The sequence below is a fragment of the Vigna unguiculata genome, chromosome 8 (genome assembly GCF_004118075.2).
Source record: "Vigna unguiculata cultivar IT97K-499-35 chromosome 8, ASM411807v1, whole genome shotgun sequence".
In the NCBI taxonomy this organism is placed as follows: domain Eukaryota; kingdom Viridiplantae; phylum Streptophyta; class Magnoliopsida; order Fabales; family Fabaceae; genus Vigna; species Vigna unguiculata.
Genome location: NC_040286.1, coordinates 32,867,688 through 32,878,980, shown reverse-complemented (window position 1 = coordinate 32,878,980; position 11,293 = coordinate 32,867,688). Strand labels below are relative to the sequence as shown.

General features: G+C 34.1%; 3 protein-coding genes and 1 non-coding gene across 6 annotated transcripts; 1 reads left to right on the top strand and 3 right to left on the bottom strand.

The window, feature by feature from the left end:
* Positions 1 to 659: 659 nt before the first annotated feature.
* Positions 660 to 2,682, bottom strand: LOC114193665 (transcription factor DIVARICATA-like). 3 transcript variants are annotated; one of them, XM_028083552.1, is made up of 4 exons: positions 2,431 to 2,682; positions 2,144 to 2,329; positions 1,548 to 1,947; positions 660 to 1,454 (listed from the first exon to the last, which is right to left on the bottom strand). In XM_028083552.1, the coding sequence occupies exons 2-4, from the start codon at positions 2,175 to 2,177 to the stop codon at positions 956 to 958; spliced, it is 933 nt and encodes a 310-aa protein (XP_027939353.1). In that variant the 5' UTR covers positions 2,178 to 2,329; positions 2,431 to 2,682; the 3' UTR covers positions 660 to 955. The 3 variants fall into 3 exon arrangements, with proteins under 3 accessions (XP_027939353.1, XP_027939354.1, XP_027939351.1); XM_028083553.1 differs by having other exon boundaries at positions 1,548 to 1,905; XM_028083550.1 differs by lacking the exon at positions 2,431 to 2,682 and having other exon boundaries at positions 2,144 to 2,416.
* Positions 2,683 to 3,145: 463 nt separating this feature from the next.
* Positions 3,146 to 3,218, top strand: TRNAR-CCU. The gene has a single exon. It is a non-coding gene; the product is annotated as a tRNA-Arg (tRNA).
* Positions 3,219 to 3,333: 115 nt separating this feature from the next.
* Positions 3,334 to 6,199, bottom strand: LOC114193664 (laccase-4-like). The gene is made up of 6 exons (XM_028083549.1): positions 6,013 to 6,199; positions 5,743 to 5,894; positions 5,407 to 5,651; positions 5,156 to 5,284; positions 4,019 to 4,936; positions 3,334 to 3,755 (listed from the first exon to the last, which is right to left on the bottom strand). The coding sequence occupies exons 1-6, from the start codon at positions 6,097 to 6,099 to the stop codon at positions 3,625 to 3,627; spliced, it is 1,662 nt and encodes a 553-aa protein (XP_027939350.1). The 5' UTR covers positions 6,100 to 6,199; the 3' UTR covers positions 3,334 to 3,624.
* A 1,675-nt stretch (positions 6,200 to 7,874) lies between these two features.
* LOC114195131 lies at positions 7,875 to 8,533 on the bottom strand. The gene is made up of 2 exons (XM_028085522.1): positions 8,525 to 8,533; positions 7,875 to 8,372 (listed from the first exon to the last, which is right to left on the bottom strand). The coding sequence occupies exons 1-2, from the start codon at positions 8,531 to 8,533 to the stop codon at positions 7,875 to 7,877; spliced, it is 507 nt and encodes a 168-aa protein (XP_027941323.1).
* Positions 8,534 to 11,293: the final 2,760 nt, after the last annotated feature.

The window sequence follows — 11,293 nt, the reverse complement described above, 5'->3', positions numbered from 1 at the left end:
AGAATTAAAGAGGAAGAAAAGTAGATTTAAAGGTTAAAGTCTTAGTATGGTAAAAGATGTGTTGATAGTGCATGGGGAGTAGAATATGCTATGGGGTTCTCAAGCAAAACAAAGAATCAAAATAAAGCATGATGGTTGGAGAGACCAGCAAAAGAAAAGAAGGAACAACGCAAACACAAAAGTGATGCCACCAGCGAAAAAGAGATTGGCCAGCACAGAAATATCAGAGAAAAGGGAGAAGATGATTGGCTGAGAATCAAAATAAATAAAAGCTCACTGTGATAGTGTGAACCGCATTGGTGCATGCTTACGTGAATCTGCTTATTTATATTCTCACCCAATCAAGCATGGGATTCTGCCAAAGTGGAATGCAAACTCGGATTCGACTCGTAAAGTGATGCTCAACTTGCCCTTATTGCTCACACAAACCAAATGCTTGATAACAATCTCATTCTAAAACCCACAAAAATTAAAATTTTGAGTTGAAGATAGTATCAATCTGTGTTACGTGAGTTCAGTTCAAATCTCACTAATGTTGAGTGATTTTACCTTCGAAAGGCCTATCAAGCAGATACATAACATTATTACTATATCTGTGGCTTGTTGGATAAGGATGAAAGGTTCTGATATCTGAACCTATGTTAATCAGAGTGTGATAATAGAATTCAATAATTTGTGATGTTTGTCATGTTGCTTTTGAGACATAGCATGCCTGAATGGTACATCATATGATTGGGTCTCCAAAGAAATAGACATGATCACTGTGACTAAAAAGATAAAGAGGAAAACTTCAGAAGAAGAAGGCCATTCCAAATTCATTGTTTAGCACTGGAACATGATTGTTTCTTTTATGATGATCAATAACCATGAACTAAGTAGCTAGCTTCAGGTCATCTACATTAATCCTACAGAACAATGATCTGATCCAGTGGAATTTTGTTGGGGTTGTCTGTGACTACAGTGCGTGAATACCGAAAATAGCTTCATTATTGAAGTCTCTGGGAGCCATGCCGAAACCTGGGGCTTTTACCTTGGCATAAGCCTCATGCAAAGCACAGTCATAGAGATCCTGTCCCTGCATTTTCAGGGCCATGGAAGTGATATCAGACGAAGACGACACAAACAAGTTGTCACTGTTTGGGTTGAAAACCATGAGTGATCCATCATTGCAGTGGCTAGTCCAGTCCAACTGGACTTTTGACAAACTATTCATGGGCGACACGTTAAATAACGGAGACTTGATCTTATCTGATGCAGCAGTTTCTGTAAGATTAACAGTGGTTATGTCATGGATGCTTGGTCTCCTTTTATCTTTTCCTCCAGAAACCTTTTGCCTTATGTAGTACTTCTGTGCATGGCTAGCAACTTGGGTGGGAGTTTTTGTCACCACAAAATTGCGAGAAATGTTTCTCCAATCCCCTTTACCATACTTCAGAAGTCCCATCAGAAAACGTCTGCAATTCAACACCGAAATCATCAAGTACAGGAACCAAAAACTACAGAGATTGAAGTACCTCAAAAAGTGTAAATCGGTGAAAGAAACTCACCTGTGTTCTTCTTCAGTCCAGGGAACCCCTTTCTTTCTCTCTTGATCAGAACCTCTGACAGGTGCAGGCCTTCTTCTGCAACCATCATAGTTGTGGTTGTGAACAAGCTCAAAGGTGAAAGAAGAGGCAAGATAACCAGGAATTGGAACACGCCCTGCTTCAATTTCACTCACATCTTCTTCCAATTCCCTATACTGCTTGATCACATCGAACACGGTCTTCCCAGGGATCATGGCTGCAACCTTGAACCATCTATCTGGGGTGTCCTTGTCATATATAGCAAGGGCACTTTCAAACTTCTTGTTATCTTCCCTGCTCCATTCTGTGCTCTGGCTCTCTTGCACAAACCAATTTGAATCTGGCATAAAACAAGGAGGGTACAGGGTTTCCAATTCCATACCTCGAACCACAACCATACAAAAACTTTAGTTCAATTAAGTCCCTAAAGTGATGGATCGAAAGGGGTGCTCGTAAAACACAGGAGAGAAACACAAACAAGAAGAAATTATAGAGCTTTGAATCACTAGGTGCACACAGATTTCAGAATCTTTTGCGCGTATGATCAAGATAAAGTTGAGAATCTACAAAAGCCATACCTTTTAGATTCGTACAAAATCTTGGAAAAATCATGTTGTACCAGAATTTTGGTGTGTGGGTATGACGAATTCTGAAATTCTGAAACTAAAACAACACAGATGTTGCTGTCTTGTGGATGAAACCAGGAATAAGGTAGAACCTCTCACCCCCACCAAAGAAAATAAGGTTTTTCTAAGGTGATGATCCTACAAAGGTGAGGTCCACGGTAAGAGAGAAAATTTTGAGAAGCTAAGAGGAAGATGATGCATAAAGCTAAGATCCAATAAAGAAAAGAGAGGCTATTTACAATCAACAATGGAAAAGTTGGAAACAGGTTCTCTTTGTCGTTTCTTGGTGACCAAGCAAACTTTAAAAGCTAATGCATGTATCAAACACATACATGTATATGTATATATACATAGATTGGAAACTGAGTGCTACTTATTGAGTAGGAGTAGGAATCAGGGTATCCAACGAGATAAGGAATTAGATTTGGATTTCTTGGTGGTTGTGTAGTGATTTTAAAGCAGAGAGAATGGAAAGAATTTAAGGGTTTTTGTTAAGGTAATAAGATTGGGATTAGAGTGGCACACTTTCTACTTTCTATTTCCATTCTTAATCACATACTCAAAAAATGTTTAAATATAATCAAGGGTAAAAATAATAAAATATACAAACTTTTTTTAGCGGAAAAGTACAATTTCCATTTAGATAAAAATAATATTTTCTATTTTGACATTTAATAGTCTTGTCATCTTGTTTATAAACTATTTTTTACTTATATACTTTGTACGATTTTCAGATATATGTTAAAAACATTCATATGAAGTATAAAATTCAAGAATCAAACCATTTTGTTCGTGTAAGCATGTCAAATTAATTTATAATTTAGTTTATCAAATAGCAAAAAAAAATCTATAGAAGCATAAGACTAATCTTTTCAATCTTTTCAATCTTTGCATGGTTACAGTCAATGGTTAATATTTATTATATTATAAAGTGTACTTTAGTATTTCAAAGATGCGCCTGTAGCTCAGTGGATAGAGCGTCTGTTTCCTAAGCAGAAGGTCGTAGGTTCGACCCCTACCTGGCGCGTTGTTTTTTCTTTTATTGTCTTTTTCTGCCATCCAAGCAAAAGCTGCCAACATAAACTACCGAAATCCCAAAGGTCTTTCTTTTGATGCAAAAGATGGTGCTGAAGTTGAACATATTAAAAAAAACAACATTAAAATTCTAGAAATCCATTTCAACAATTCGAAGTTTTATCAACCACATTCATCACATTTTGTGAACCCCTAAACTGACAATAGAAAAAAAAAAAACAGCTTTGAATTATCTACAGCAAATATTTTATTGATTTCTGCTACAAATCCAACTTCACAAACTGCCATAAACAACTTGATGTGTTCCCCTTGGGTGGTGACATCACCTCTCCAGTGTAATAATGTACACTCTCGTTGTCTCTCAGATTCCAAATTTCGTTCCTTTTTCTTCAGAAACTTTAGCACTTTGGAAGGTCGTTGGGAGGTGGAAACGTGGACTCGTGGGGACCCTTGCCGTTGTCTACTATGAATGCCATCTTCAGTCCCCATGTGGTGTGTACTTCTAAATGGCAATGCAGGAACCAAACACCTTCACAGTTCACACATTATAAACATCAATTTAGGCAACAGGAACTACATGTTGATAACAAAGTTTAATTTTCACGTATGGTAACTGTAATAGATTTTACAAATATCAACAAACTCACTGTATATACAGTTATTTCCGATTCATCGGTACTGTAAAACCTTCTATGCTGATATACTATTTAGTCTCTGTCATAATTATGCATAATAATTGCATGGGAACTTTTTGAAACACAAACAAAAACACAGAAAGTGATCAGAAACTACCTGGGTTATTTGCCCTGAATCTGATTGCTGCCCATCCACCATTGGGTACCCCGATTGTGTTTCTCTCAACTGGGTCAACAAGATTAAAGGCTAATGGATCCTTCTCTGGGTCAAAGTTCCCTAGCCCCTGCCCTACGACAAAGAAATTGTAGCCATGCAAATGAAAGGGGTGATTTTCAGGAGCTATCATTGCAGTGCCCTGGAGAATAATTTGAACTGTTGAACCGAAATTCAATCTGTACAGTCTTGTGCCATTATTGGTCTGAATATTTGCCGGTTGAGTACCAGTATAATTAAAAACAATAGGAGGGTATGCAGGGAAATCATCTGTAAAAACACCCCTGACGTTGTAGTAATGTGCTTCAAGAAGTGATGTTGTCGGCAACAAAAAGGTGATATTGTTAATAGCAGACACAAGCCTGCTCCCAGTGAGACACGTGTCGCATGGGTTAAGGCCAACGGTTATGGCAAAGAAAAGGGAGTGGTCAACGGTTAATGGAACTCTTGCAGGGTATTCTTTGGAGTTAAGGCTTCTTAGGGAATCAATGAAGTGAGTTGTTAAAGGAGTTGCATTCAGTGCAGGAATGGTGGTTAGAGTTGTTGTGGGATAAGGTGGTGTGGTTTTGTAGCGAAGTGTAGCAATGGAAGTAACGTTGTCAAAGCCTATGGGGGCATCCATGAATGGAGTAACTGCTATTAAGTACTTTCCAACACCTTTGTCAGCGGACAATAAAACATTGGTGGTTTGGCCAGGACTCATGAATATTGTGTCTGTCTGAAAAGGTTTAACGTAGGATGCATCTGCTTCAACCACTGTTAGCTTGTGCCCCGCAATTTTGAAGAAGAGTTCATCGTTCAAGGCAGCGTTTATGATGCGCAGAAGATAGGTCTTGCCACTTTCGACATGTAGAGTGTAACCTGCACAGTTTGATTAAGCTCTGTATTTCACCATCTGTCAAAACATCCTGAAACTGTTTCTTTCTCTTTTGTATTTTTACTTTAGCTATAACATGATTGATACTATAGTATAGCTAATTTTTGTTTTACATTCTTAAAACTTACATAAAAAGTAACGAATATCATTGTTGTTAATATTAAATTATTGAAAAAGAAATAGCTAGTGTATAATATCAGTACCCCTAGAATTGCAACCAGGAAGTGGTCCTGTATGACCATTGATGGTATGAGCATCGGATATGTTGGGTGGAAGACCAGAACTTTCAGCCTGATTCAGCACTGCTTCAACGTCTGATTTCCACCATTCACCTGCAAATTATAAAAATCAAAGTTAATACAAAAGAATGATTAAATTTCATATTTTTAAAACAGATATTAAAGCCAATTTTGTCCAAGAGACAAAATACATTTTATCATATCATGAAACTCACCAAGAATGATTATCTTTTCTTTATCTGGTTTGGGAAATGGATAAGAAATGCCTCGTTTAGGTAATATAACAATGGCACCATACATTGTGGCTCTTAACCAAGTGATGTGTGCATGCCAGAGAAGTGTGCCTCTTTGACCTGTGATGGTGAAGTTGTACACAAAGCTCTGCCCTGGCTGAATCGGACATTGTGTGACATATGCTGGCCCATCAGACCATCCACTTCGAAGCTGTTTGATTCCATGCCTGTCATGTTTCAAAGTTTATGATGCAGTAAATTTTTCTGTTGCCAACTTTCTCAGTTTCATGCTATTTATTTAGGTGTAAAAATTCTCACCAGTGGATTGTAATATTGTACTTAACATGGTTAGTGACCCTTACAAGTACAGTATCATCTTCCCTTGCATAGAGAGTTGGCCCTGGACATTGTCCATTGACTGTGACCAATGATTTCGTGGAGCAAAGCTTTGTGGTATTCTTCAAGATCACCTGTCACATTGACCAACATTAACTGCTAATCATGATTTATGATATTGTTTTTATCGTAAGAGTAGAACTTTCAGTAATTTTCACTTGTGTTGGACACTGTCACATAGGAAGTACTTACACTAAACTTGTAATGACGCACCAAGGATTGAACAAATGGTGAGAATGAAAGAGCCACCAGAAAAATTGCCAGAAGGCGTGACTCCATTCACTTGAGAAGTTAATGTGTTTGTTTTGTGTGTTTCTTCAATTCTTACTTTTGGCCCTTGTTTGTCTCCTTTCTTTTGAATACTAACACAGGACCAAGCAACCTTATAATGGAACAAACTATGATGCTATGTCGTTTTACAAGAGGTAGGTGACTATAAAATAATGCTAGTCATGTATTTTAAGCGTTACAAAGTTTTCTTGCATGCTACACAATGTCGCTCTTAGTTGTCCACTTCGATGTAAGACATTTATGTTATTTTCAGCCGACAGAAACCCTCTGAATTGAAAAATACTTCTCAGCTAAAAATACTTTCTTTTTCTAATTATCAAAAGCATGTTTTATAAATTTTCTTACCCATCTTTTTCCCATGTTGAAGGTCTAATCCTCTCTTCCAGAAGATACACCATGCACTGTTGAACTGCCGCAGCGGGTGATGATGATTCATTGATTCACATTTAGAGAGAGACTTTAACATGTCATCAACATGAAATTTTTATGGTTGGGCTATGATTTTCAGCTCATCCACTTCACCCTTGATTGGATGTTTCAAAGGGTAAGGAGAGCACAGACAATTACACGCACAATCTTGTGCTGTCAAAACCAACTAAATGATTCAAATGGCGCATCTTTTTCAATGTGGTTTTTATGATTGTTTGTCAAAAGATGCTGCGTTTGTACTTCATTAAAATCACTTCGATGCCAAGATGTTCAAATCTCACATTTTTGGCGTTGTTAAATAATGCTCAATCCTTCCCAACTCTTAAGATTGGAATTGAAGATTTTGATTCATCAACACTGCTAAAAGGGTTATCTTCATACCTCACATATTTGGTAATCAATTCACGGTTAAGGGATTTTAACTGTTTTCTTGTGTAGATTTGAAATGTGAACTAAGAAGTTTGGTTGAAAGAGATGCCATCTCCTTTCTAACAGTTAAAACGAACACATTACACAGCCACTTGCATTGGGATATGTATGCTGCAAGATTAAATGCAGACACAGAAGAAAAGGTACCAACCAACGCATTAAGCATATTACCCAATAGTTCAATTGCCTTCATTCAGTAAGCAAAGTAAAAGGGGACCCAGGAGTTAAAAATAGGGGAATAACAAGGTAAAAGACAAATTATTGTCTGTTCAACATGAAGTTTATCCACAACCACACATGGTTTAGGAGTAAACCATGACATTTTGTAAAAGACAAAATTTTTATACCACACTAATTGCAAGACTATTTAGTTCTTTGCTGGTGATATCATTTGCACTTTGATTTTTTTTATTATTCAGTCTTCGTAAATGTTTATGTAAGTCATAGAACTTCTGAACTAAAAGGACATGAAAGGGCACAATGTTTCATATGTTGAAGTTAAGGAAGTTCTTTCACAGAATAAGGTGAGTAAATTCCTTTACAAGTAAACAGTTGGCCACACCCCAAGTTGAAGCCCTGAGAAAATGACACAGAGCCCTTTCGCATAACTTATATATAAAAAAAAATAGTTGAGACAATCACACTAGAAACATGTTAATGACTGTATTATATGACTTTCAACAGCAAAATTATCCAAACCAGTCCAACAACAAAGTAATTGAACCCCTGCAAGATTGTAATATATTTTGAAAAACTAATTTGTGCAGAAAGTACATGAAGGAGTGTGTAATTGACTCCTTCTACTTCAATTATGACTCGAAATTTTTGTCTTAAGGAGAAAGAAAAGGGTGAAGATTGACCCCACTTTCATGTATACGAACTGAAAAGAAGCTAAACGATGTTCACTATGCAGGTGAAACATTTCTTGAAGCAGATACTATGGCACCCTCGATCTTATTGATGCAAGATTTGTACAGAAATCCAAGATAATCCACTATGCTGTCCTCAGATACATCTTCCAAAGGGTTTATCTGGAAAGACCACTGAATAAGAGTTGATTGATCGCCATAATGAACTAGTTTTAGTGAGTTTATAGATCCATCTAAACCTACATTGCTAGCTTCCATTACGTAAACATAGGTATACGATGATGAGTCCATCGAAATCAACCTCTCCCTGATCCATGACCTTTCTCCGTCTTGTTGAGGAAACATGAAACCTGAAACTAATCTAACATAACCCGGTTCATCTTCATCTCCGGCCAGAGCGGTGCATGTTTCCACCATTGGCATCCATTGAGGTAGTCTTTTAGTTTCAGAGACCAAGCTCCAAACCTTGTCAATGGGTGCACAAACTATGCCACCAACTGAACCATGCCATTTACCATTTCCCACTTCAATAGCCTGCACACATGAATGAAGACTAAAGTAATCTCTAACTACAACAAAAAAATGTGGCAACCTTGTACTGAATCAATATGCACTTAACTTGAAAGAAGGAATTAAATATATAATATTTCAAAAGTGTACGTAAATTGCAAAGGGAAGACGCATACACATACCATGTTTATCTTTATGATCTTATCCTGTTGAATTTATTGGAAAGATCTTTTTAAAATGTAAGTGCATATAGCTTACACATACTAGGCTGAAAGTTGTGTTGAAAACAGCACGAAAGTTAGATTTCTAATGCAAAAAATTCTTATAGTTATAAAATATGAATGCAGCATCTATCCCACCAAGCAATCGAGATATCCAAGACAAATTGTCGTGTTCTTTCGAGAAAGAGAAAAAAAAAAAAAAACAGTGCCGATGATAACATTTTGAACTGATAATCCTAGGTCAGACTTAGATGTTTCCGCCTAAATTATTAAAATTGTCACACTTTTGTGATATTGTAGGCATATCTTACGGAGCATAATATTATTTCCTTTCCTGTATCTTGTATATTTCGTTTTTGCTTTACAGTGGCCTTTTTGTTTTTTTGGGATCGACTTTAACTAAAATGTGTAAAGATGAGTTCATTGATTATTTTTTTTTTAAATGGATCAAGTCATTAGGGTAGAGAACGATATTAAAAATGAAGTCGTCTTTCACTTAACATGTTATTCTTTTTTTTTTTTAAGTGAAACCGTACTCTAAAAGACCGATTTCTATTTATAAAAAGGTGAAGTCGTCTTCTTACATGAAACTTCACTTTTTTCTTTTTACATTGAAGTTTTAAATTTTTATTTTACCTTCCTCTTAAATGCAAAATTTAAATTGTCTTGACTAGCAACGATTTCCTTTAAATGCAAATTAAAGTCATCCTGACATTTTTCAATTTGTACTTAATATACATTAAAACCAGTTGTCAAAGATTTTCATTCAATGTTTATTTAATTCTCTATGAATATCACAAATAAAAAGCTGGATAAGAGAATATCACAAATAAAAAGCTGGATGCCATTAAATATGCATCAATAAAGTAAAATAAAAATTTAAAACTTCAACATTAAAATTAAAAAGAAAATTGAAGAGTAAACTAGTCATGTACGAGGACGACTTCACTTTTCATATGAATAAAAATCGGCCTCCCACAGCACGATTTCACCTTTAAAAAAAAAAAATAACCGGTGGATGAAAGACGACTTCACTTTTAGTGTTATCCTCTACCCTGACGATTTCACCCCATTTTACAAAAAATATTTCAACGAACCTATTTTTACAAATTTTATTTAAAATCAACAAAAAAAAAAGCCCTTTATAGTACTTTACATCCCAGTTTCTAAAATCATGACATAAGTGTTTATAAATTTTCATGAGGAGTTGTTATCAATTGTGTTGGGAATCCTAGATATGGTGTAACGAAGGTATAAGAATGACACAATTGAGCTACTCGTGGTCATGATTGATTTTGACAGAGGAAGAGTGTAATTTAGTAAGGGACTTCGGAGATTATTAAGAATCCAAATACAACTCCAAGACTCATAAAATTACTATATTAAGGATTAAAGTTAGTAGTGGTGTCATTCTTTTACTGGAATTTAACTTAAGTCTTATTTCTATTATATCTTTATAATTTATAATAAATTCCAGAAAACCATCAAATTGTATCTCTATAGAATAAAATAATTTTTATAGATAGAGGTTAAATTGAATTAGATAAATAATTGAACTACAAATATAATAAAACTATTACTGTAATTATTATATAATAAAACTATTATTGTAATTATTATTTTTATCTTGAGATAAAATTGTTATTGTTAAGGGATAATCGAATAAAATGGATAGAGAGTGATGTTATTCATTCTCTTACAAAGATTTAATTTAAGTTTGAATAATGATATTTTTATCCACTTTTTTAATTCACTTTTAACTTATCACTCTAATCATTTTTAAATTATCACATCACACTATTAAAAGAAAAATTTAAAATAAATAATTACAAAATAATTGAAGCGATAGATAAAAAGTGGATCAAAATGTCATTATTTAATTTTAAGTTTTATTAATATTGTATCTTAATGATAAAATTCAGAAAATTCATTGAATTGTATAGAATAATTATTTTCTATTAATAGTGAGGTTAAATTGAATTAAATAAATAATAGAACTAAATATGATAAAACTTTATTGTTAATTAAAGAATAAGATTGAAAAAAATATATATATATGAAAAAAGAGAATCAATATATAAATATAGATATAGATTATACTTAAAATACTGTATGATGTATTTAATATATTTGTAAAATACTTTAGGTATTTTATAACCACTTAATCACCTTTTGTTTTTGTATATTATATTATATTATTATAATAAATTATCTTAAGAATAATTATCACATTATTATTTATAAACTCCAAGTCATAGTTATTATATTATATTTACATTACAGTTAGTCGCTTTACTTGAAAAGTTTAAAGATTTTATTTAATTAACTACAGTTGAATTCGTTGAATATGTTCGATAAAAAAACAATTATAGATATTTAGTTATAAGTCCAAACTTCTAAACATGAAGACTGGATGGACTACACTCATTCAACCCAAGTTCATTAATATATTCGGTTATCATTACCTTTCTATTATATTTTTATTATTTTTTATTTTATATATATATATATATATATATATATATATATATATTCACTCGATACTAACTACTTATACTCATACTTTTATGGATTTAAGCATTATAAACTCTTTTGCGGTAACTTTCTTTTTTTTTTACTTCTCTAAAAGCTCGATTTAAGCATTATAGCTGACTGACCTCGAAAATTGTCTAAAAAACAGTAAAATTATACATTTAATTAATGACTCACTCAGTGGATTAACAC